The following is a 27,588-nucleotide window of genomic DNA, read 5'->3' as shown; positions in this document are numbered from 1 at the left end:
AAATCCAAAGTAGAAACACGCATGCTCAGAGCCAACGCTAAACATCAGACAACAATAGCAGAAGTTGCCCAAAGGGTGGCGGTAAAGAGCTGAAAAACCACATGGTTTGGTGAATGTTGTCATTTCGATTTTCTTTTTTATTCTGCACTGACTGTCTTTGAAATTGCCCCAGCCCCTGTTTAAATCTAATCCGGGGACAAACTTGGTCAGGGGACAGTGTTCCCAATCAGGGGACTGTCCCCGGAAAGCGGTGATGTCTGGTCACCCTACCCTTGGATGGAGCACGATGGGCCTTGCCTGTGGAATCTTGGACTGTTGATGCCTAGGGAAGGGTCCCCCAGGCAACTGTTTCATTTATATTATGGCACTGGCCCAACAAGGGCTGGGGAGAACATCGATTTGAATCTTGAATCGAGTTGCAAGGAGAAATCGATTCAGATTTTGACCAAATCTATTTTTTTCTATTTTTTCTTCCATAAGACCAGCGCTCCGTGTCTAATATTGATATACTGAGATAATCTTGTTGTCCCATATGATCAATCATTTTATCAGAAATTACCTCACACCAAGGCGCTGAGTTGTGCCACTAGGCCTGGTGCTGCACTCTATTTCTGCTCCGTGAACTAGGCCGAAGCCGTGGGCTTGCCTAAAAAATCCTGCTCGCCGCGTTCCTGGGAAAAGGCAGCGAGGCCGGACGCCGCTCTTGACCTTTTCCCAGGATCGTGGCGAGCTGCGGGCAGGATTTTTTAGGCGAGGCCGCGGCTTCGGCCTAGTCTGCGGCCTTTTCCCAGGATCGCGGCAGACTAGGCCCGAAGCCGTGACCTTGCCTAAAAACTTAGGACCAGCGTGGTGTCCATCAGTAAAAAAAAATGAATCGTGAATCTAGATTTTTTTATTAAATCGTAGATATTTTTTTGGCCCAAAATCACACAGCTCTAGCATAGTTGCCAACATTTAAAAAAAAATTCCAGGGACACTTTGCAGCACAGCTATTAATTAATTACCACACTCACTTCCCCGAAGCTCCACCCACTCCGCATAATCTTCGCCTGGCGAAGATTATGCGGAGTGGGTGGAGCTTCGGGGAAGTGAGTGTGGTAATTAATTAATTAATAGCTGTGCTGCAAAGTGTCCCTGGACAAATGTTGGCAACTATGGCTCTAGCCCCAACCATTGAAAGCCTCAGACTAGGATCATACAGCTCCAAAATGCCAGAATGCTGCTGCCAGGAGAAAGACATCTAGGAGAGATGGCCAAACATCCAGTGTGCATGAAGGCTTTATAATTAATAAAGTTTTGTTTTTGTTAAAAGTACAACTATAGGGGCAACATGACTTCCAGCACGACTTTGGGAGGCAACTTGGACACGACTTGAGTATGAATCATCAGGCAACTTACAAGGCAACTTCAAGTCGCCTCCAGGACAGGAGGACTTCCAGTGGCCAATCAAACAACAATCAGCTCTGTGGAAGGGAGGGGTTTGCCTGAGAAATGTATGTTCTCTTCCTGTATTGTTGCTTCAGTTAAGACAGTGATCCGACTTCTGAGGCAACTTCCATTGAAATCAATGGCCCAGATACTCGTAGATGGGCGTAAATTTGGGCGGGCGTAACGTATCTGATTTACGTTACGCCGCTGCAAGTTTTTCAGGCAAGTGCTTTATTCACAAAGCACTAGCGTGTAAAGTTGCGGCGGCGTAACGTAAATCACCCCGCGGAATTCAAATTTGACGGGTAGGGGGCGTGTATCATTTAAATGAAGCGCGTCCCCGCGCCGAACGAACTGCGAAAGCGCCGTCCCTAAAAAATCCCAGCGTGCATTGCTCTAAATGACGTCGCATGGACGTCATTGGTTTTGACGTGGATGTAAATTACGTCCAGCACCATTCACGGACGACTTACGCAAACGACGTAACTTTTTAAATTTTCGACGCGGGAACGACGGCCATACTTAACATTGACTGCGCCTCATAGACCCAGGGGCAACTTTACGCCGGGAAAAGCCTAACGTAAACGTCGTAACTTTACTGCGTCGGCCGCGCGTACGTTCGGGAATTCGCGTATCTAGCTAATTTGCATACTCGACGGGGAAATCGACGGAAGCGCCACCTAGCGGGCAAAAAAAAAATTGCAGTTAAGATCCGACGGCGTAAGAGACTTACGCCTGTCGGATCTAAGGGATATCTATGCGTAACTGATTCTAAGAATCAGTCGCATAGATACGACGGCGCTAGGCAGAGATACGACGGAGTATCTGGAGATGCGCCGTCGTATCTCTTTTGAGAATATGGGCCATAGGGTACAAGTTGCCTAGAAGTCGGATTGAAGTAGTACAGGAACCTTTTCTGAAGTCGGAGCGACTTAAGTAGTGTGTATTAAGACGGCTCCATTCACTTCCATTGATTTTCTCAACCACGCGACTTGGGCTGACTTGGGGCAACTTCAAGTCGGATCCCAGTGTAAACTGGCTCTGAGAGATATTTTCTAATCAAGTAATTAATAAAGAGCTTTTATTAACCACTTAAGACCCGGACCTTTAGGCAGCTAAAGGACCTGGCCAGTTTTTGCGATTCGGCACTGCGTCGCTTTAACTGACAATTGCGCGGTCGTGCGACGTGGCTTCCAGACAAAATTGGCGTCCTTTTTTTCCCACAAATAGAGCTTTCTTTTGGTGGTATTTGATCACCTCTGCGGTTTTTATTTTTTGTGCTATAAACAAAAATAGAGCGACAATTTTGAAAAAAATGCAATATTTTTTACTTTTTGCTATAATAAATATCCCCCAAAAAATTTCCTCAGGCCGATACGTATTCTTCTACCTATTTTTGGTAAAAAAAATCGCAATAAGCGTTTATTGGTTGGTTTGTGTAAAATTTATAGCGTTTACAAAATAGGGGATAGTTTTATTGCATTTTTATAAAAAAAAAATTTTTTACTACTAATGGCGGCGATCAGCGATTTTTTTTGACTGCGACATTATGGCGGACACTTCGGACAATTTTGACAAATTTTTGGGACCATTGTCATTTTCACTGCAAAAAATGCATCAAAGATGCATTGTTTACTGTGAAAATGACAATTGCAGTTTGGGAGTTAACCACAAGGGGGCGCTGAAAGGGTTATGTGTGACCTCATCTGTGTTTCTAACTGTAGGGGGGGGTGTGACTGTAGGTGTGACGTCATTGATTGTGGTTCCCTATAAAAGGGAACACACGATCGATGACGGCGCCACAGTGAAGAACGGGGAAGCTGTGTTTACACACATGGGCATTTAAAGAGGACGTACCTGTACGTGCTTGTGCCCAGCCGTGCCATTCTGCTGACGTATATCTGCAGGAGACGGTCCTTAACCACTTCCCGACCGCCGCATGTACATATACGTTGGCAGAATGGCACGTACAGGCACATTGGCATACCTGTACGTCCCTGCCTAGACGTGGGTCGGGGGTCCGATCGGGACCCCCCCCCCCCCCCGCTACATGCGGCGGTCGGATTCCCGCGGGGAGCGATCCGGGACGAGGGCGCGGCTATAAACAATCGCTCCCCGGAGCTGAAGAACGGGGAGAGCCGTATGTAAACACGGCTTCCCCGTGCTTCACTGTGGCGGCTGCATCGATCGAGTGATCCCTTTTATAGGGAGACTCGATCGATGACGTCAGACCTACAGCCACACCCCCTACAGTTGTAAACACACACTAGGTGAACCCTATCTCCTTCAGCGCCCCCTGTGGTTAACTCCCAAACTGCAACTCTCATTTTCACAATAAACAATGCAATTTAAATGCATTTTTTGCTGTGAAAATGACAATGGTCCCAAAAATGTGTCAAAATTGTCCGAAGTGTCCGCCATAATGTCGCAGTCACGAAAAAAATCAATGATCGCTGCCAGTAGTAGCAAAAAAAATAAAATGATAAAACTATCCCCTATTTTGTAAACGCTATAAATTTTGCGCAAACCAATCGATAAACGCTTGTTGCGATTTTTTTTTACCAAAAATAGGTAGAAGAATACGTATCGGCCTAAACTGAGGAAAAAAAAAATCGAATATATGTTTTTGGGGGATATTTATTATAGCAAAAAGTAAAAAATATTACATTTCTTTCAAAATTGTCGCTCTATTTTTGTTTATAGCGCAAAAGATAAAAACCGCAGAGGTGATCAAATACCACCAAAAGAAAGCTCTATTTGTGGGAAAAAAAGGACGCCAATTTTGTTTGGGAGCCACTTCGCACGACTGCGCAATTGTCTGTTAAAGCGACGCAGTGCCGAATTGTAAAAACCCCTTGGGTCATTTAGTAGCATATTGGTCCGGTCCTTAAGTGGTTAAAAACTATAGGGACAACACTGTGAACCGGCTCTAAGAAAGATATTTCCTAATCAAGTAACTAATAAAGAGCTTTTATTAATTACTTGAATCAGTAAAACTTATTTTAAATATTTTTTTTTTTAATTGAAACTTTCTAACTTTCAGGCAAGTTTGTGCAGAAAAATCTACATTTATATTCCTTATAGTGAGGATAATACCTGTGGTGTTGTAGATGAAGGGGAGCTCAGTGTTCGGCTCAGACTCAGGTGGAATTTATACCCTGGCTAGCTGACAACATTCCATGTGAGATTCAGAATGTACCCACTACATCTACAAATCTCAGAACCCAAGAAGGATAATGACAAGAGCTGAACTGAAGATGCAGGAATTTCCCTCTTAACCACTTAACCCCCGGACCATATTGCTGGTCAAAGACCAGGCCACTTTTTGCGATTCGGCACTGCGTTGCTTTAACTGACAATTGCGCGGTCGTGCGACATGACTCCCAAAAGTTTGCTCAAAAGTTATAGCGTTTACAAAATAGGGGATAGTTTTATGCCATTTTTATTAATATTTTATTTTTTTTTTACTAGTAATGGCGGCGATCAACGATTTTTATCGGTACTGCGACATTATGGCGGACACTTTTGACACATTTTTGGGACCATTGGCATTTTTATAGCGATCAGTGGTATAAAAATGCATTGATTACTATAAAAATGCCACTGGCAGGGAAGGGGTTAACACTAGGGGGCGAGGAAGGGGTTAAGTATGTTCCCGGGGTGTGTTCTAACTGTAGGGGGGGGTGGGACTCACTAGGGGAAATGACTGATCGTGGTTCATACATTGTATGAACAGAAGATCAGCATTTCTCCCCTGACAGGACCAGGAGCTGTGTGTTTACACACACAGCTCCTGGTTCTCGCTCTGTAACAAGCAATCGCGGGTGCCCGGCGGTGATCGCGCCCGCCAGGGGCGAGCGGGGGGTACGAGTGCATGCCTCCGGCGGCGCGCGCGCCCCTATTGGCTTCTCGGCGACATGACGTAGATCTAAGTGATCTCGCCCAGCAGAGCCGACCTGCCGCCGTATAACTGTGGCCGCTGGTCGGCAAGTGGTTAAAGTGACACTGAGCAATATCCTTATTCTCCAAAAATAATGTCTGGGAACACCTAGAGCAGCGACATCACCCATAGGCTTCCTATGGCCATCCGTTGTCTGCACTTCCTCCTCTCCCCTGCAGCTGTCGCTGGCTGCACAGGACCGGAGTCGGCTGATTTTAGGTAAGTATATACATCTTTCTTACACAGGATAGTCAGCGTAAGTGTTAGGAGGGGGTAAGGGAGCATTTTTAGGACTAGTTAGCTTCAGCCTGAAATTCTAATTTAAAGTCAACCTGTTGCTTTGGACTACAAGGGCAAAATACGGGTTCATTTTAGCCCAACGCTCTATTTGGTACCTGTAACCTTTTTATGGCTCCTGTGCTTATTACGTCTGTGACCTAGAAAAAGCATGAGCAGAGCAGAAGCTTATAATTAAGTAACACAGACATACTGCATATACACTATGTTGTAAAAAGTATTGGGACGCCTGCCTTTACATGCACATGAACTTTAATGCCATCCCAGTCTTAGTCCGAAGGGTTCAATATTGAGTTGGCCCACACTTTGCAGCTATAACAGCTTCACCTCTTCTGGGAAGGCTGTCCAGTATATGTCAGTATCTTTCAGGTGCTTATCTAATAGATTCTTGAAACCATCGATGCCCCCCCGCTGAGACCACCGCCTGTGGAAGGGAATTCCACATCCTTGCCGCTCTTACAGTAAAGAACCCTCCTACGTAATTTAAGGTTAAACTTATTTTCTTCTAATTTTAATGAGTGGCCACGTGTCTTGTTAAACTCCCTTCCTATTGTGGGGTCACCAGTACGGTATTTGTAAATTGAAATCATATCCCCTCTCAAGCGTCTCTTCTCCAGAGAGAATAAGTTCAGTGCTCACAACCTTTCCTCATAACTAATTTCCTCCACACCCTTTATTAGCTTTGTTGCCCCTCTTTGTACTCTCTCCATTTCCAGGACATCCTTCCTGAGGACTGGTGCCCAGAACTGGACAGCACACTCCAGGTGCAGCCAGACCAGAGTCTTGTAGAGTGGGAGAATTATCATTTTATTGTTTTATTGTCATGGGGAGGAATTGTGCCTCATCACTGGTAGTGTCATTGGTAGTAATTGTGCCCCATCATTGGCGTCATTGGCAGGAATTGTGCCCAATCATAAAGACTGTAGTGGAAAACAAGCTGCAGGTGAATGCTCCAAATGAGTCATATGCAAACATACAGGCCTGGATTCACCTTGCACTTATGCCGACGTATCTACAGATACGCCGCGTAAGTGTCAATGTGCGCCGTCTTATCTATGTGCCGTGCCCATAGAACTAAATACGCCTGAAAATAGGCTTCCTCTAACCGACGTAACTTTCCTACGCCGGCGTATCTTGGGCGCATATTTACGCTGGCCGCCTCATTGCAAATATGCAAATGAGGGAGATACGGCGATTCACGAACGTACGTGCGCCCGGCGCATAATATACGCGGTTTGCGTAAGGCTTACGTCCGGCGTATAGTTAAGCCTCATAAAGCAGGTGTAAGTCATGGTAAGGTATGGACCGTCTTATTTTACGTCGTTTACGTAGACCTGAAGGGCCTGGTAATGGAATTTGGGGGGACCCCCACGCTATTTTTTATTTATTTTTTATGAATGAATTCTCTCTGAATTGCCAGAGCCGACAATTCATTATAGCTGCAAGTCCGGTTTTAAAAGACTTTTTTTCCTTTCAGAAATGACACTTTGTACAGGGACAGTTCTATGTACTGGAAACATGCACCATTTCACATGCTAACTTTATACCCCCCCCCATAGGTACGACATTTAAAGTAATATTTCACTTTTATTGTTTCACTTTTAGCATTATTAAATTCACTGCTCCCGAAAAAACATTTTGCATTGATACATGTCCCCTGGGACAGGACCCAGGTCCCCAAACACTTTTTAGGACAATAAATTGCATATTAGCCTTTAAAATTAGCACTTTAGATTTCTCCCATAGACTTTAACAGGGTGTTCCGCGGCTTTTCGAATTTTTACCGGTAACCAGAACGGGCGAAACCTGATTGGCTGAGACACCTGTCAGTCCTATCTAAGGAACGCACCACCCGTACGTCCCTTAGATAAGCTTCGGAAAGCCGGAGGGCTGTACTCGGAAAGCCTATCAGAGCCGCTGGCTCTGATAGGCACTTCCGCACAGCCAACCAGCTGCCGTTATTCAGGTGGCCGGCGCTCGCCGTCCGGCCATCTGACTAGTCAGCGGCAGCGGCCGGCAACAATAACATAGATTCACGCAATGCACAAATCTATGTTATTTCAGTGGCGGTGCGAGAGCCAGAGGGGGCGGCGCTCCAGCACCCTCTATAGACGCACTGCACCGCCACTGTCAGTGAATGAAATATTGCCCCAAGGGCCAGATACAAGCAAGCAAAAGGACCGCAGTTTGGAGACCAATAGTATAGCGTATTTGCACAACTATGTTATAACAATAGTTTTAAGCACCACCATTCTGTTGTAGCATCTAATAATTCACTTTTAAAACAGAAAGGACGAAATGGGTGCTCAGAAAAGTTCACTAGAGTCGTCATTCCGAGAAAAATCTGATTTACTGTAGCAAAGTTGTGTCAGTTACATAGTTAGTCAGGTTGAAAAAAGACACAAGTCCATCCAGTTCAACCACAAAAAATAAACAAACACAATAAAAAACACAGTACAATCCCATACACCCAACTTCATACCCACAGTTGATCCAGAGAAAGGCAAAAAACCCCAGCAGAGCATGATCCAATTTGCTACAGCAGGGGAAAAAATTCCTTCCTGATCCCCCGAGAGGCAATCGGATTTACCCTGGATCAACTTTACCTACAAATCTTAGTACTTCGTTATATTATGTACATTTAGGAAAGTATCCAGACCTTTCTTAAAGCAATCTACTGAGCTGGCCAGAACCACCTCTGGAGGGAGCCTGTTCCACATTTTCACAGCTCTTACTGTGAAAAAAACTTTCCGTATTTGGAGGTGAAATCTCTTTTCCTCTAGACGTTAAGGCCTTGTACACACGACCGGATCTATCTGCTGGGATTGATCCGCGGATCAGTTCCAGCGGACAAATCCGGTCGTCTGTACGGCCTAGCAGATATTTATCCGCGGAGATTCCTCGGGCCGATCGATTTCAAGCGGATATAAATTTCTTAGCATGCTAAGAAATCTATCCGCTTGAATCGGCTCCAGCGGATTGATCCGGTGGTCTGTACAGACTCACCAGATCGATCCGTCCGCTCCCCTCCCTCGCATGCGTCGTAATGATTCGACGCATGCGTGGAAGTACTTACCTTCCAGCGTCGCGCACGTCGCCGCGTCATCGTCGCGGCGACGGCGCGACACGTCACCGCGGATGAATTCCGCACGGATTTGGATCCGATGGTGTGTACATGCCATCGGATCCAAATCCGGAGGAGGAATCTCCGCTGGAAACGTTCCGGCGGATCGTTTCCAGTGGAGATCTGGTGGTGTGCCCCCTTGTCCTCAGTGTTGACCGTAAAGTGAATAACTCAACACCAAGTCCACTGTATGGACCTCTTATATATTTGTACATGTTGATAATATCCCCCCCCCCCCTTATTCTCCTCTTCTCAAGAGTGAATAAATTCAGTTCCTCTAATCTTTCCTCATAGCTGAGCTCCTCCATGCCTCTTATCAGTTTGGTTGCCCTTCTCTGCACTTTCTCCAGTTCCCTGATATCCTTTTTGAGAACTGGGGCCCAAAACTGAACTGCATATTCCAGATGAGGTCTTACTAATGATTTGTACAGGGGGCAAAATGATATCTCTCTCTCTGGAGTCCATACCTCTCTTATACAAGAAAGGACTTTGCTCGCTTTGGAAACCACAGCTTGGCATTGCATGTTATTATTGAGCTTATGATCTACCAAGACCCCCAGATCCCCCAGATCAGTAGACAAGTATACATGATATAAATGTATCTGGACTTACCTTGTGTGAGTAGTGTTGATCCACAATCCTCGCCAGACCAAAGTCTCCAATTTTTAGCACCAGGTCCTCGGTACTGATGAAAATGTTAGCTGGTTTCAGGTCCCTGTGTAGGACATTGGCCGAGTGGATGTACTTCAGGCCTCGAAGCAGCTGGTACATAAACAGCTTGGCATGCTCCTCGCTAAGAGGACCTTGTTCTAGAAGATGAGCAAGATCCGTTTCCATGTGTTCCTGGACGATGTACACCACATTGTACCTAAATATATCCCCCTGCAGGTCAGCCCCTCTTGGCCCCAATACGGCATGCACCTTCACGATATTGTCATGACTAAGACGTCGGATGATCTTTATCTCCCGCAAGGCGTGCTTCATGCTCCGACAGTCGCCGATGGTTATCTTCTTCACCGCCACCTTCCGACAATTTTTGCTGTCCGTAGCCGACAGAACCAACCCGTTGGCTCCAAAACCCAACGGCTTAAAATCCACAAAGTGGCCTCCTAAATCGTAGCCGTACATGTTAGCAATGAAGTCGCACTTTTCCGCCATGGCGCTTTTTTTTCGAAAAAAAAAAGGAGCTCCAGAAAAACGATTGCTAAGACCAAGTTATGAAACAAGAAGCAGCAATCTTTCAAATCTTTGTAATACCAAAAGATTCTGATTAAAAAAGAAGTTTCAGCAAAAAAATAGATAAAATCTGAAGATATAAATAACTAAAAAAGTTAAAAGTTCTTTTGTTTTCAAACCCAAAATAGCTCAGCAAGGCTCAGCTTGGTTATCCCACCTTGCAGCAGATGAGGATTTGTCTACAGTGTATAGGTGTCACCCAGAAATATATCATGCTGGCTTTGTAATCATTACTTTGACGGCGGAGGCTGTGATGTCACTCCAGTGTGCCATTAGGTACAGCGCAAACTCACGTCACCGACTATTTATCCTCTTTAGGAGACAGCCGAGTCGTTCTTGCCGCCTGTTCTTGTTCGATAATTAATAGACCAGCAGGGATTTGGGTTTTGCGATGACCATAGGCCAATCTCATCTCCTGCACCCCGGTAAAGACGGGTTAGCAGAACGAAGAGGCGATGAGCGTCCTGATAGAGACGTCCTGGAAGATTCTTGTTGATCCCGCTGTCATCTTCCTCTTTTTCCTTCGAGTGACTGATCCTTGATCTTTACCGGTGAAAAGGACTCCGGTGACCTGTATTGTAGTATGCAGACGGCCTCCTAGGCTTTAGCGGTCTCTCTGAAAACAAGCAGAAAATGGATTGAACTGTTAGGACAATAAGGGTGAGCGGCTTGTAATGTTAATTCTCACTGTGTGAAAGTTAATGGGAAGAACTGCGATGACCTTTGGTAATTCATTATCTTTGCTCACCTATACAACTGCATTCTTCCCCGTCGAGTGCGTTAAACAATCAAAGTGCAAAATTGTTTAACCACTTCAATTCTGGGCACTTTCACCCCCCTTCCTTCCCAGGCCAATTTTTCAGCGTTCTCGCACTTTCAATGACAATTGCGCAGTCATGCTACGATGTACTCAAATTTATCATCTACTTCTACAAATTACCACAGCCGCAAAGCAGACCATTGCCAACGCATGGAAGTCTTCATCATTAACCGCTTAAGACCCCGGACCATTATGCAGGTAAAGGACCTGGCCCCTTTTTACGATTCGGCACTGCGTCGCTTTAACTGACGATTGCGCGGTCGTGCGACGTGGTTCCCAAACAAAATTGGTGTCTTTTTTTCCCCACAAATAGAGCTTTCTTTTGGTGGTATTTGATCACCTCTGCCATTTTTATTTTTTGCGCTATTAACAAAAATAGAGCAACAATTTAAAAAAAAAATGCAATATTTTTTACTTTTTGCTATAATAAATATCCCCCAAAAACATATATTAAAAAAAAATTTCCTCAGTTTAGGCCGATACGTATTCTACCTATTTTTGGTAAAAAAAATCGCAATAAGCGTTTATCGATTGGTTTGCGCAAAATGTATAGCGTTTACAAAATAGGGGATAGTTTTATTGCATTTTTATTTTTTTTACTACTAATGGCGGCGATCAGCGATTTTTTTCATGACTGCGACATTATGGGGACACTTCGGACAATTTTGACACATTTTTGGGACCATTGTCATTTCCACAGCAAAAAATGCATTTAAATTGCATCGTTTATTGTGAAAATGACAGTTGCCGTTTGGGAGTTAACCACAGGGGGCGCTGAAGGAGTTATGCTTCACCTAGTGTGTGTTTACAACTGTAGGGGGGTGTGGCTGTAGGTCTGACGTCATCGATTGTGTCTTCCCTATAAAAGGGATCACTCGATCGATACGCCGCCACAGTGAAGCACGGGGAAGCCATGTTTACATACGGCTCTCCCCGTTCTTCAGCTCCGGGGAGCGATCGCGAGGGGGCGGCTAGAAACGAATAGGCGCGCCCTCTTCCCGGAACGCTCCCCGACGATTTCCGACCGCCGCATTTAGCAGGGGGGTCCCGATCGGACCCCTGACCCGCGGAAAGGCAGGGACGTACATGTATGCCCATCTGCCTGTACGTGCCATTCTGTGGACGTACATATACATGCGGCGGTCGTTAAGCGGTTAAACAGCACATATGGGCACTCATGGGCGGCACTTATGGTGGCACTGATGGGTACTTGTGGGTGGAACAGATGGGAACTGATAGGTGGGCACTGGGCATGGATGGGCACTGTGGGGTGGCACTGATGGACACTGTGGGGTGGCACTGATGGACACTGAGGGGTGGCACTGATGATCACTGAGGGGTCCATGTTGCCAGTCAGTGCCCATTTGTGGGCACTGATTGGCATCTATTTTTTTTTTTTACTGCCCTTTTTTTATTTTTACTACTGCCCTTTTTTTTCCCTTTTTTTTTCTGCCCTTCCCTGGTGGTCCAGTGTGGGCTTCCCTGGTGGTCCAGTGTGGGCATCCGAGGGGGGGCTGTGCTGATAAACAATCCCCCCCTGTCAGGAGATCCGCCGATCGGCTCTCCTCTGCTCGCGTCTGTCAGACGCGAGTGAGAAAGAGCCATCAACGGCTCTTCCTGTTTACATCGTGATCAGCCGTGATTGGACACGGCTGATCACGTGGTAAAGAGCCTCCGCCGGAGGCTCTTTATCGAGATCGGAGATGCAGGGTGTCAGACTGACACCCCGCATTACCGATCACCGCGATGCGCATCCCCACGGGCGCGCAAGGGCATGAAATCCAGCAGGACGTCAATAGACGTCCAGTCAGGATTTCAGAACCACTTCCCGGACGTCAATCTGTTATTGACCGGGCGGGAAGTGGTTAACCGCTTAAGACCCCGGACAGGAAAAGGACCTTGCCCCTTTTTACGATTCGGCACTGCGTCGCTTTAACTGACGATTGCGCGGTCGTGCGACGTGGTTCCCAAACAAAATTGGTGTCCTTTTTTCCCCACAAATAGAGCTTTCTTTTGGTGGTATTTGATCACCTCTGCCATTTTTATTTTATGAGCTATAATGAAAAATAGAGCGACAATTTAAAAAAAAAAACAATATTTTTTACTTTTTTGCTATAATAAATATCCCCCAAAAATATATATAACATTTTTTTTCCTCAGTTAAGGCCGATATGTATTCTTCTACATTTTTTGGGTAAAAAACAAACAAAACGCAAAATAAGCGTTTATTGATTGGTTTGCGCAAACGTTATAGCATTTACATTAATTTATTAATATTTTTTTTTTTATTATTTTTTTTTTACTAGTAATGGCGGTGATCAGCGATTTTTTTCGTGACTTTGACATTATGGCGGACACATCGGACACTTTTGACACATTTTTGGGACCATTGTCATTTTCACAGCAAAAATTGCTATAAAAATGCACTGATTACTGTGAAAATGACAATGGCAGTGAAGGGGTTAACTACTAGGGGGCGCTAAAGGGGTTAAGTGTGTCCTATTGTGTGTTTCTTACTGTAGGGGGGCGTGGCTGGATGTGTGAGATCACTGATCGTCGTTCCCTATGACAGGGAACAGACGATCAGTGACAAGCCACAGAGAAGAACGGGGAAGGTTTGTTTACACTCACCTCTCCCCATTCTACAGCTCCTGTGACCCGATCGCGGAACACCGGCGGCGATCGGGTCCCGCGGGCGCGGTCACGAAGATTTGGACCAGGTCGCGAGCTAGATGCCATATCCAACGATAATATACACAAGGGGGCAGATCCACAAAAGAATTACGCCGGCGTATCCATTGATACGCCGCGTAATTTTAAAGTTCCCGCGTTGTATCTTTGTTTTGTATCTACAAAACAAGATACAACGGCATCTGGGATCGATCCGGCAGGCGTACATCTTAGTATGCCGTTGGATCTCAGGTGCATTTTTCCGCCGGCCGCTAGGTGGCGTTTCTGTCGAATTCCGCATCGAGTATGCAAATTAGCTAGTTATGGCGATCCACGAACGTACGTCCGGCCGGCGCATTTTTTTACGTCGTTTGCGTTCGGCTTTTTCCGGTGTATAGTTACCCCTGCTATTATGAGGCGTACTCAATGTTAAGTATGGCCGTCGTTCCTGCGTCGAATTTTGAATTTTTTACGTTGTTTGCGTAAGTCGTTCGCAAATAGGGATTTGCGTAGAATGACGTCACCGTCGGAAGCATTGGCTTGTTCCGGTTTAATTTTGAGCATGCGCACTGGGATACCCCCACGGACGGCGCATGCGCCGTTCAAAAAAACGTTGTTTACGTCGGGTCACGACGTATTTACATAAAACACGCCCCCATCACAGCCATTTAAATTCCACGCCCTTACGCCGCCAAAGATACACTACGCCGCCGTAACTTACTCCATTATGAACGGTAGTTTTACCAGAACGAGCGCTCCCGTCTCATAACTTGCTTCTGAGCATGTGCGGGTTTTTTTACGTCGTTTTAGCCCACACACGATAATTTTTTACAACCCGAAAAACTACATTGTTTAAAACGTCGTTAAAAAATGCAGCATGTTCGAATTTTTTTTTGTCGTTTTTCAGAACCTGAAAAATGATGTGAAGCCCACACACGATCATTTTAAATGACGTTTTTGAAAAATGACGTTTTTTTCATGCCGAAAAATGATCGTGTGTGCGCGGCATCAGTCTTTTCTTTTCTCCTTATTCTATCCTGTGTTTTCCTATTTATTTTTATATAATAAAATAGTAGCGAAACACTCACTTTTACAATGTTCAATTATACTGTAACACTATACTAGATAGTAAGCTCTAATGTCCTATTATAAGTTACTGCATCTCGTAGTAATTAATACTATTTCTTTATTACATATCACTGTAAAAGTTCAAAGTTCAATAACTTTTCAATTTTTTTTGTTTCTCTTGATTATATAATTGTTAAAATTGATTGTAACACCATAGTTCTTTAAATAACATTTAGCTTACTTAACCACTTAATGCCGCACGATGATATACGTTGGCAGAATGGCACGGCTGGGCACAGGGACGTATATATACGTCCCCTTTAAGAGCCCAGCCGCGGGTCGCGAGCGCGCGACCCGGCTCCGAAGCGCCGTGACCGCGCCCACGGACCCGATCGCCGTGGGTGTCCCGCGATCGGGTCACAGGAGCTGAAGAATGGGGAGAGGTGTGTGTAAACACACCTTCCCCGTTCTTCTGTGTGGCAATGCCAGTGATCGTCTGTTCCCTGATATAGAGAACGACGATCACTGATGTCACACGTCCAGCCCCGCCCCCTACAGTTAGAAACACACATGAGGTCACACTTAACCCCTACAGCGCCCCCTACTGGTTAATCCCTTCACTACCAGTGTCATTTTCACAGTAATCAGTGTATTTTTTTATAGCACTTTTCGCTGTGAAAATGACAATGGTCCCAAAAATGTGTCAAAATTGTCCGATGTGTCCGCCATAATGTCGCAGTCACGAAAAAAAATCGCTGATCGCCGCCATTAGTAGTAAAAAAAGAATTATTTATAAAAATGCCATAAAACTATCCCCTATTTTGTAAACGCTATAAATTTTGCGCAAACCAATTGATAAAACACTTATTGCGATTTTTGTTTACCAAAAGTAGGTAGTAGAATACGTATCGGCCTAAACTGAGGAAAAAAAAGTTTTTTTTATATCTGTTTGGGGATATTTATTATAGCAAAAAGTACGGTAAAAAATATTGCATTTTTTTTTCAAAATTGACGCTCCATTTTTGTTTATAGCGCAAAAAATAAAAACCGCAGAGGTGATCAAATACCACCAAAAGAAAGCTCTATTTGTGGGGGAAAAAGGACGCCAATTTTGTTTATATTCAGTTGTGACATGACTCTACTTGTATATCAAGATATTGGCCCAGATTCAAGAAGCTGTTGCGCGGCGCAATAGCTGTTTTGCTCCCGCGTAGCGAATGCCCCTGATTCAGGAACATCGCTACGTGGACTGCAGCCTAGGATATGACAGGCATAAGCCTCCTTATGCCTTCATATCTCAGGCTGCATTCTTGCGTTGTCCGCTAGGGGGCGCGGCCATTGTGATCGGCGTATAGTATGCAAATTGCATACTACCACCGATTCACAAAAGTTGCGCGGGCCCTGCGCACGCAAGGTACGGAGTTTCCGTACGGCGACTTTAGCGCAAGGTTGCTCCTGCTGTAGCAGGGGCAGCCAATGCTAAAGTATAGCCGCCCTTCCCGCTCGTGAAATTTAAATTTCACGTCGTTTACGTAAGTGATTCGTGAATGGCGCTGGACGCCATTCACGTTCACTTAGAAGCAAATGACGTCCTTGCGACGTCATTTGCCGCAATGCACGTCGGGAAAGTTTCCCGACGGAGCATGCGCTGTTCGCTCGGCGCGGGAGCGCGCCTAATTTAAATGATTCCCGCCCCCGGCGGGATCATTTACATTAGGCACCCTTACGCCCGGCTATTTAGCATATCGCCCGCGCAATTTACGGAGCTACTGCTCCGTGAATCGCGGGCATATCAAAATATTTGCGTGGGCGCAGAGCAAAAATCGTTGCCCTTTGCCCACGCAAATATTGCGTGGATCTACCTGAATCTGGGCCACTGCTTGTATATCAAGTCAAAATGTATTAGACCATTTTGCTTGTCTTGCAAAACGCTCTCAAACCAAGGTTTCTTTTGGTTGTATTTGATCACCACTGGGGTATTGTCTTTTTTTTTGTGCGATATAAACAAAACAAAACAAAAAAAAAAAAAATATATTTTTTTTTTTACTTTCTGCTATAAAACATATCCAAAAAAAAAAATCATATTTCTTGATAAATTTGGGCCTAAATGTATTCTGCTACATATTTTTGGTAAAAAAATCCCAATACTGTAAGTGTATATTGATTGGTTTACGTTATATATACACACATTATATTGTCTAAAGTATTGGGACGCCTGCCTTTACACACACATGAACTTTAATAGCATCCCAATATCAATGGTACAGTGTTGTATGACCACGTGATTGTCAATCAAAATGTGACAGCGCTGCAAGCTGAAAATTGGCCTGGGCAGGAAGTGGGTGAAAGTGCCCGGTACTGAAGCGGTTAAATAGTGTTTGCAGTTTTTGGAGCCGAATATAGCCTAGTTCTGCTTCAAGCGTTCCATTGAGGCGCTTTATTTCACATGCATTTAACGTGTGCTGTGTTCAATTCATTAAGAATGGGCTGCCAACGCATTCCTACGTTTGAAAATGGATGGTGCGCGATATGTGTCATGGCGTGCTGCACTGCCTGGAGCTCTAATGGCAAATGAGTTAGGGGGCCTTTCATAATGAATGGAACCACAATGCACTGTACACAGAGCAGGTGTGATGCCATGCGTTGGGGACACACTGTGATACAAAAGTAAATAAAAAAAAGCAGCATTTTATAAAATAAATAAATAAAATAAAATAAAAAGCAGCATTTTATAAAATAAATAAAAATAAATAAAAAAAAACAGCATTTTATAAAAGAAATAAAATAGAAAAAAAAGAAGCATTTTATAAAATAAATAAATAAAATAAAATAAAAAGCAGCATTTTATAAAATAAATACATTTAAAAAAAAAACAGCATTTTATAAAATAAATAAATAAAATAAAATAAAAAGCAGCATTTTATAAAATAAATAAATAAAATAAAATAAAAAGCAGCATTTTATAAAATAAATGAAATAAAATAAAATAAAAAGCAGCATTTTATAAAATAAATGAAATAAAATAAAAAAAAGCAGCATTTTATAAAATAAATAAATATAATTAAAAAAAAGCAGCATTTTATAAAAATAAAGAAATAAAATAAACTAAAATAAAAAAGCAGCATTTTATAAAATAAATAAATAAAATAAAAAGCAGCATTTTATAAAATAAATAAATAAAATAAAATAAAAAGCAGCATTTTATAAAATAAATGAAATAAAATAAAAAAAAGCAGCATTTTATAAAATAAATAAATACAATTAAAAAAAAGCAGCATTTTATAAAATAAATAAATAAAATAAAATAAAAAAAAGCAACATTTTATAAAATAAATAAATAAAATAAAAAGCAGCATTTTATAAAAATAAATAAATAAATAAAAGCAACATTTTATAAAATAAATAAATAAAATAAAGCAGCATTTTATAAAATAAAAAAATAAAAAATAAAAAAAAGCAGCATTTTATAAAATAAATAAATAAAAGAAAGAAAAAAAAGCATTTTATGAAAAAAAAATGGCAATTGTTAATAGAAATGTGTTGCACAAAACAAATTATCTGTCATCCAGCAGGGTTCACATTTATGCAGGGTTTACATCCTCCAGCAGGGTTTACATCTATGTATCTGCATTAATTTCACTGTTGCCTACAAATTATTATTATTGTTATAATACAGGATTTATATAACGACAACAGTTTGCGCCGCGCCTAACAAAATGAGGGCAGACAGTCCAGTTCCATTACAATTTGGTAGAAGAGGAATCGGAGGGCTCTGCTCATTAGAGCTTACAAATCTAAAAACTTCACACTTCAAACTTGTGAAAACAGCCCATCCAAACACAGAATGCAAATAAGCAATTATTTGGGGTGGAAATTTGTGTCTTCCTGCAATACAAAGGAAATGTGTCTTAAGAAAAGCATAGGCAGCTATTGCTGACCTCATTCTGAAAATGCTAGACGCCTTCGGCGTAACGTTACCCCTGGGTCTATGAGGCGTACGCAATGTTAAGTATGGACGTCGGGACAGCTTTAAATTTTCCGTCGTTTGCGTAAAACGTTCGCGAATAGGGCTTTGCATAAATTACGTTCACGTCGAAAGCATTGACTATTCGCGACGTGATTTCGAGCATGCGCACTGGGATACCCCCACGGACGGCGCATGCGCCGTTCAAAAAAAACATAATTTACTTGGGGTCAAGTTGAATTAACATAAAACACGCCCACCTGTTAGTCATTTGAATTGCGCGCCCTTACGCCGACACAATTACACTACGCCGCCGTAACTTACGGCGCAAATTCTTTCTGGATACGGAAAGTACGCTGTAAGATAGGCAGATCTTTGTGGATCTGGCCCGATGTTTTCAGGCTTCCCTTGCTTCCCACTTGATTCATGTCACTGAAATAACCAAAGCCGGTGCATCAGCCTGACAGCCCACCTAGAACTTTGGCTTTCCTAAAATCCCTTTTAGGCCGGGGTCACATGTGTGGCCGCGATTCACAGCATGGGGCCCGGTGTGTTTCCGTTCATCGTTTCAGGAAGTGGCGGCTGCTTATTATGGGCGCAAGAAAAAATGATGGGCATGGCCCCCTTAATCTATATGCCGGACGCATGGATTGCAATGGGGTTTTTCGTTTTTGAAGCACATGATTAGAGCCGGAGGTTTTTAATTGGATTAAAAAAAGGGGTGGGTCCGGGGCGCAGAGCACTGTGCCCTGAGCCCGCCTTGTTGTGTTACATTAGCAAATTAATATTCCCTAATGACTTCCTGTTTCTCCTCCCGGCCAATAAGGAATCAGGTCCTGACACCCCATTGGCTAGGAGTCCTAAGACCATAGCTCCAACCTGTCCCTGATTTCGAGGAACTGTCCCTGATTTGAAACAATGTCCCTCTGTCCCTCATTCCTCCTCATTTTGATCTGATCTATATAGATGTACAGTGGAACCTTGGTTTACGAGTAATGCGGTTAACGAGCGTTTGGAATAACAATCAACTTTGGGGTGTGCAGTACCGCATTTGGCCAGAGGTGCGAGGGGCGCCGGTAACACTCGGAACCAGGGCTTTTTTTCTCAGAGAATAGGTGCAGGAACTCCTCCCTTCCGAATCACCCCTTGGCCCCCGGCTTTTTCCAACCTCCCAGTACCGCCCCTTTAAGAGAATACAGAACCAAGTATCATTTTGTGGTGCCAAGTATTCTGGAATTTGTTAATAACAAGAAAGGCAGTAAAATAGATCCAGCAACAATGGACACCCCAGCGACAATAGATCTACCCCAGCAACAATGGACTCCCAACAGCTAGCATCAATAGACCCTCCAGCAGCCAGCAACATTATGCATTCATGGCAATGGTGAAGCTGCAGATGGGCACTGATTAGGCTGCATTGATGGGCACTGACCCTTATTTTGCTTCACAGTTCTTTATTTAAAAAAAAAAATTCCTGAAACTTCCCTCTTAGGCTGCATTCACACCTTGGCGTACCTAATCGCGGCGTTTTGTCCCGCGAATTGCGGCGTTTTGTACCGCGATTTGCGGCGAAAGCCCCCTGAAAAAAAGGTCCGGGACTTATTTTCAGGTGGCAAGCGTACGACGTTCGACGTGGAGATGTGAACCATCTCCATAGAGCAGACCTGGGCAAACTACGGCCCGCGGGCCGTATACGGCCCGGCGGACCTTTTAATCCGGCCCACCCCCGCCGCCGCTGCCACGTTAATCACCGCGGCGGGGAATATTACAGACAGCGTTCGTCTGAACAGCTGTTTTCCCCGCCGCGCATAGACACTCCCCCTTGGACGGATCTGTCCAATCGCGAGCAAGGGGGAGTCACATAGACACTCCCCCTTGCTCGCGATTGGACAGATCCGTCCAAGGGGGAGTGTCTATGGCATAGACACTTCCCCTTGGAAGGATCTGTCCAATCGCGAGCAAGGGGGAGTCACATAGACACTCCCCCTTGCTCGCGATTGGACAGATCCGTCCAAGGGGGAGTGTCTATGCGCAGCGGGGAAAACAGCTGTTCAAACGAACGCTGTCTGTTATGTTCCCCGCCGCAGTGATAACAGTAGGCAGGGCCGGGAGGGGTCACTGTGCCCATCACACGCAGCCACTTGTGCCAACACATGCAGCCACTTGTGCCAACACATGCAGCCACTTGTGCCAACACACGCAGCCACTTGTGCCAACACACGCAGCCACTTCGCCACCATAAATTGTCGCCACTGTGCCAATCACACGCAGCCACTCTGCCCATCACACGCAGCCACTGTGCCAATCACACGCAGCCACTGTTCCCATCAAACGCAGCCACTGTGCCAATCACACGCAGCCACTGTGCAATCAATTGTTGCCACTGTTCCCAAACACAGCCACTGTGCCAATCACACGCAGCCACTGTTCCCATCAAACGCAGCCACTGTGCCAATCACACGCAGCCACTGTGCAATCAATTGTTGCCACTGTTCCCAAACACAGCCACTGTGCCAATCACACGCAGCCACTGTTCCCATCAAACGCAGCCACTGTGCCAATCACACGCAGCCACTGTGCCAATCACACGCAGCCACTGTGCCAATCACGCGCAGCCACTGTGCCAATCACATGCAGCCACTGTGCCCATCAAACGCAGCCACTGTGCCCATCAAACGCAGCCACTGTGCCCATCACACGCAGCCACTGTGCCAATAACACGCAGCCACTCTGCCCATCACACGCAGCCACTGTGCCAATCACACGCAGCCACTGTTCCCATCTAAAGCAGCCACTGTGCCAATCACACGCAGCCACTGTGCCCATCAAACGCAGCCACTGTGCCCATCAAACGCAGCCACTGTGCCCATCACACGCAGCCACTGTGCCAATCACACGCAGCCACTCTGCCCATCACACGCAGCCACTGTGCCAATCACACGCAGCCACTGTTCCCATCAAACGCAGCCACTGTGCCAATCACACGCAGCCACTGTGCAATCAATTGTTGCCACTGTTCCCAAACACAGCCACTGTGCCAATCACACGCAGCCACTGTTCCCATCAAACGCAGCCACTGTGCCAATCACACGCAGCCACTGTGCAATCAATTGTTGCCACTGTTCCCAAACACAGCCACTGTGCCAATCACACGCAGCCACTGTTCCCATCAAACGCAGCCACTGTGCCAATCACACGCAGCCACTGTGCCAATCACACGCAGCCACTGTGCCAATCACACGCAGCCACTGTGCCAATCACATGCAGCCACTGTGCCCATCAAACGCAGCCACTGTGCCCATCAAACGCAGCCACTGTGCCCATCACACGCAGCCACTGTGCCAATAACACGCAGCCACTCTGCCCATCAAACGCAGCCACTGTGCCCATCACACGCAGCCACTGTGCCCATCACACGCAGCCACTGTGCCAATCACACGCAGCCACTGTGCCAATCACACGCAGCCACTGTGCCAATCACACGCAGCCAATCACACGCAGCCACTGTGCCAATCACACGCAGCCACTGTGCCCATCAAACGTAGCCACTGTGCCAATCACACGCAGCCACTGTGCAATCAATTGTTGCCACTGTTCCCAAACACAGCCACTGTGCCAATCACACGCAGCCACTGTGCCAATCACACGCAGCCACTGTGCCAATCACACGCAGCCACTGTGCCAATCACATGCAGCCACTGTGCCCATCAAACGCAGCCACTGTGCCAATCACACGCAGCCACTGTGCCAATAACACGCAGCCACTGTGCCCATCAAACGCAGCCACTGTGCCCATCAAACGCAGCCACTGTGCCCATCAAACGCAGCCACTGTGCCATCACATGCAGCCACTGTGCCAACACACGCAGCCACTGTGCCATCAATTGTCGCCACTGTGCCCATCAAACGCAACCACTGTGCCTGTCCCCAGTGTCTGTCCCCCTCCTGTGTCATGTCCCCAGCGTCTGTCCCCCTCCTGTGTCATGTCCCCAGCGTCTGTCCCCCTCCTGTGTCATGTCCCCAGCGTCTGTCCCCCTCCTGTGTCATGTCCCCAGCGTCTGTCCCCCTCCTGTGTCATGTCCCCAGCGTCTGTCCCCCTCCTGTGTCATGTCCCCAGCGTCTGTCCCCCTCCTGTGTCATGTCCCCAGCGTCTGTCCTCCTCATGTGTCATGTCCCCAGCGTCTGTCCTCCTCATGTGTCATGTCCCCAGCGTCTGTCCCTCTCCTGTGTCATGTCCCCAGCGTCTGTCCCCCTCCTGTGTCATGTCCCCAGCCTCTGTCCCCCTCCTGTGTCATGTCCCCAGCGTCTGTCTCCCTCCTGTGTCATGTCCCCAGCCTCTGTCCCCCTCTTGTGTCATGTCCCCAGCGTCTGTCTCCCTCCTGTGTCATGTCCCCCTCCTGTGTCATGTCCCCAGCGTCTGTCCCCCTCCTGTGTCATGTCCCCAGCGTCTGTCCCCCTCCTGTGTCATGTCCCCAGCGTCTGTCCCCCTCCTGTGTCATGTCCCCAGCGTCTGTCCCCCTCCTGTGTCATGTCCCCAGCGTCTGTCCCCCTCCTGTGTCATGTCCCCAGCGTCTGTCCCCCTCCTGTGTCATGTCCCCAGCGTCTGTCCCTCTCCTGTGTCATGTCCCCAGCGTCTGTCCCTCTCCTGTGTTATGTCCCCAGCGTCTGTCCCCCTCCTGTGTCATGTCCCCAGCGTCTGTCCCCCTCCTGTGTCATGTCCCCAGCGTCTGTCTCCCTCCTGTGTCATGTCCCCAGCGTCTGTCCCCCTCCTGTGTCATGTCCCCAGCGTCTGTCCCCCTCCTGTGTCATGTCCCCAGCGTCTGTCCCCCTCCTGTGTCATGTCCCCAGCGTCTGTCCCCCTCCTGTGTCATGTCCCCAGCGTCTGTCCCCCTCCTGTGTCATGTCCCCAGCGTCTGTCCCCCTCCTGTGTCATGTCCCCAGCATCTGTCCCCCTCCTGTGTCATGTCCCCAGCGTCTGTCCCCCTCCTGTGTCATGTCCCCAGCGTCTGTCCCCCTCTTGTGTCATGTCCCCAGCCTCTGTCCCCCTCCTGTGTCATGTCCCCAGCCTCTGTCCCCCTCCTGTGTCATGTCCCCAGCCTCTGTCCCCCTCCTGTGTCATGTCCCCAGCCTCTGTCCCCCTCCTGTGTCATGTCCCCAGCCTCTGTCCCCCTCCTGTGCCATGTCCCCAGCCTCTGTCCCCCTCCTGTGTCATGTCCCCAGCCTCTTTCCCCCTCCTGTGCCATGTCCCCAGCCTCTGTCCCCCTCCTGTGCCATGTCCCCAGCCTCTGTCCCCCAGTTTTCCAACAATGATATTTACTGCTTTTTATAAAGAAATACAATTAATTTTATGCAGTATTGAGTTTAGCCTTTTGGCCCGGCCCTCCAAAATATTTTTAGTTTCTCATGTGGCCCCATCGAAAAAATAATTGCCCACCCCTGCCATAGAGGGCAATGTAAAATCATCCCTCCAGCGTCTTAGGGGCTGCTGCGGCGTCGCGCTTCAGGCGTATATATGCCTAGGTGTGAACAGAGCCTTAAAGTGAAGGTGGGCGTTATAAGCCTGTGCATGTTATACGCCGATAAATACAGTATATCAAAATAAAATGCCCAAGCTCATCCTTAGGCTATTCAACACACACAGTCACAAAGGCAAGAGAATTCTTGTTGCACAGCGTATTAGTTAATTTTCATTTAATTTTAATGATTCAAAGAATGTCGGGCAAAATGGTCGGCCCTCACGCATGTTCACTTCATCAAATCTGGCCCTCTTCGAAAAAAGTTTGGACACCCCTGGGGTACAGTATCTCTGGTAAGCCTGCCTTTCAATGATCGGTGGTGGATTTCTTTACTGCACTTCATTCCGAGGCATTGGGACTTTTATCATCAATTTTCTTCACATTGGACTTTTTTTTCACATATATTTATTTAGATTTTTATATATACACCATCCAGTGTCTATACATATACATCACTTTTTTGGTTGATATATTGTCATCCAAATTTTTTCACCATTTGTTTGATGCACTGTTTAGTCATCCTTTCATTGGGTGATCTATTAATTTTATGCGCTACACTTTTTATGTTTGTTTTGTATTCCACCATTGTCCATTGGTAGTGTGAGCTGCTTACCATTGATAGCGTGGAATTTTCTGTTTTCAATATAAAGGAATAGTAGTGATTGGGTTTAACCAATCTTGTTTTTTGTACAATTCTCCTTTAAGGGGGTGTGGCAAGGGGTGTGTCCTGTGTCTGCATTCTTTTGCTGATAGGTGTCCCTCATTAACATCTCAAAAAGTTGAGAGGTATGCAAGACCCTATTGGCCGGGAGTCTGAAGACCCCATTGGCCAGGAGGAGAAGCGAAGGCCGGGACACGGAGGGAACAGAGGGGGGAAGCTGCCACTGCAGCCATGTCCTGCATGGGGTAAGCACAGGACTGATGGGGGGCCAGAGGACAAGCAAGCTGGTGACCAAGGGGGTATGGTGTGTGGCAGCAGGCTCGATTGATGGGGGGAGGGTTAGTGTGGGGTAGTGGGCTGGAGTGACGGGGGATCGGATGGAGCACCGGCTACCACTGGGTTCAGGTGCGATTCAGGTCCACATTTTTTGCCTGAATTTACACCCTGAACAAGACCCAAAGATGCACAGGACCATTTTGAAATGCGGACCACGGCCCCCCTGGACTTGGGCCAACCGGCTTAATTGAGAGTCAGTCAGTCAACCCGCATCCAATTTGCACATATGTGAACCCGGCCTTAGGCCTTGCAGACAGAGAGCAGTAAAAACACGTGGTTTAGCTGTCTTTTTCTCATCCCCCCCAACCGCTCCTCCTTAAAGTAGAACTATAGGCAACCTTTTTTTTTTTCATTTTGAATGGAATAAGGGAGGGTTATAACTAGGGATGTCCCGATACTAGTATCGGTACCGATACCAAGCATTTCCCGAGTACTTGTACTCAGGGGAAATGCATCGATGCTTCACCCGATACCTGGTCAGTCAGGTATCGGGTGGTGGGGGGGGAGTTACAAGTCTTCTCCGTGCTGTCTTGTCCCCCTCTGTGCCGCTCTCCCCCGTGCTGTCTTGTGCCGCTCTCCCCCGTGCTGTCCTGTCCCCCTCCGTGCTGCTCTCCCCCCGTGCTGTCTTGTGCCGCTCTCCCCCGTGCTGTCTTGTCCCCCTCCGTGCCGCTCTCCCCCCGTGCCGTCTTGTCCCCCTCCGTGCCGCTCTCCCCCCGTGCTGTCTTCTCCCCCTCTGTGCCGCTCTCCCCCCTCAATTTGTCAGGATGGAGAGCGGAGGTAGGAGCCGCTAAACTTGGCTCCTACCTTTTCCGAATGGACAGTCAGTGATCAGTGATTCACATAACTGAGCATTGTAATCTGTGCTTACGATGCTTCAGTTTATGAATGGAGAGAAGCTTCTCTCCATTCATTTTTTGCTGACGCTGCAGAGAAAGGGACTGGGGAATCTGTGTCCTTAGTCCCTTTCTCTGTCTTAAAGGGGAGATGTCAGAGGTCTGTTAAGACCCCTGATATCTCACCAAAGCTCCCCCAACAGGGCTGATTGAAAAAAAAAAAAAAAAAAATTGCAATAAATAATTTAAAAAATAAAATGTAAATAATAATAATAATAATAATCAAAAAGAAAAAACACACTGACAATCCACTACCCCCCCCCTCTAAAAAATAAATAAAAAAATCACTGTAAAAAAAAAATTGTAAAAAAAAAATTGTGTAAAAAAAGAAATAAAATAAAATACTGCCACTGTCACATGACATTAAAGGGGTGGTTCCCCTAAAAAGAAACTTTTGACATTGCATTTGCTACAATAATTACAATTAGAATCGGCTGGTTTTATTGAAAAAATACCTCCGTACGTAGCGTTTGCTATATTCGTTCCCACCGCCACTTCCGGGTACGATGCTGGCGGTGGGCATTCCTAATTGATGGACAGGCATCCGACCGACGCATCCATCGCGTCACGAGATGCCGAACGTCGGTGCGCATGCGCCGTATAGAGCCGCACCGACGTTCGGCTTCTTTCGGCAAGTTTATTTTTAGGGTAACCACCCCTTTAAAAAAAAAAAGTATCGGTATTCGGTATCGGCGAGTACTTGAAAAAAAGTACTTGTACTCGGTCTCAAAAAAGTGGTATCGGGACAACCCTACTTATAACCCTTGTCAGATTTTCATTCACCATCTGTGTCCCATTGCGGAGATTTCCCTTTACTTCCTGTCCCATAGCCAAACAGGAAGTAAGAGGAAATCCCTGAAAATTAAGGGCATTCCTTGGGGACCCCCAGCTAACCAGAACTAGTGTCCCCCATTGGAAGATTTCCCCTCTATTACTTTTCTGGTGACAAGCCCGAATTTGGGATTTTCTTTGACTTTCACTTCCAATGATAATGGCAGGACAAATAGAGAGGGGGGATCTCTATAATGGGGGCACAGACAGCAATAAAAACCTGGCAGGTGTTCTAATCCTTCTCCACTTTAAAGGGACACTAAAGGTTCCCGCTTTTTTTTTTTTTAAATAACAAACATGTTATACTTACCTCGACTGTGCAGCTTGTTTTGCACAGTGTCCCTGAACCGAGGGCTAGATTCACATAGATTAGCGGATCTTTAGATCCACGTAATCTATGTGATTTACGATCCACCGGTGCAATTTTGCGAGGCTAGTGCAGTATTCACAAAGCACTTACCTCGAAACTTGCGGCGGCGGATCGTAACTCCCCCGGCGGAATTCAAATTCCGCGGCTAGGGGGAGTGTACAATTTAAATCGGGCGCGTTCCCGCGCTGATTTAACTGCGCATGCGCCGCCGGCGAAATTTCCCAGTGCGCATGCTCCAAATGACGTCGCTAGGACGTCATTGTTTTCGGCGGCAACGTCAATTGCGGCCATCCATATTCCAGACCGACTTACGCAAACGACGTAAAAATTTGAAACTCGGCGCGGGAACGACGGCCATATCTAACATTAGCTACCCCTCATATAGCAGGGGTAACTATCCGCCGGAAAAAGCCGAACGCAAACGACGTAAAAAA

At 46.2% G+C, this 27,588-nt stretch overlaps 1 protein-coding gene across 1 annotated transcript in view; it reads right to left on the bottom strand.

Moving 5' to 3' along the window:
• MAPK4 (mitogen-activated protein kinase 4) overlaps positions 1-27,588 on the bottom strand; it is a 175,690-nt gene that overhangs the window by 56,157 nt on the left and 91,945 nt on the right. The window contains exon 2 of the mRNA XM_040336946.1: positions 9,402-10,641. Coding sequence (XP_040192880.1) covers positions 9,402-9,947 — 546 coding nt within the window. The 5' untranslated portion in view covers positions 9,948-10,641. The remainder of the gene's footprint in view (positions 1-9,401; positions 10,642-27,588) is intronic.

Source organism: Rana temporaria, chromosome 1 (genome assembly GCF_905171775.1).
Source record: "Rana temporaria chromosome 1, aRanTem1.1, whole genome shotgun sequence".
Lineage (NCBI taxonomy): Eukaryota > Metazoa > Chordata > Amphibia > Anura > Ranidae > Rana > Rana temporaria.
Note: the sequence above shows the minus strand (reverse complement) of the source record. Positions and strands in the feature narration are given on the sequence as shown.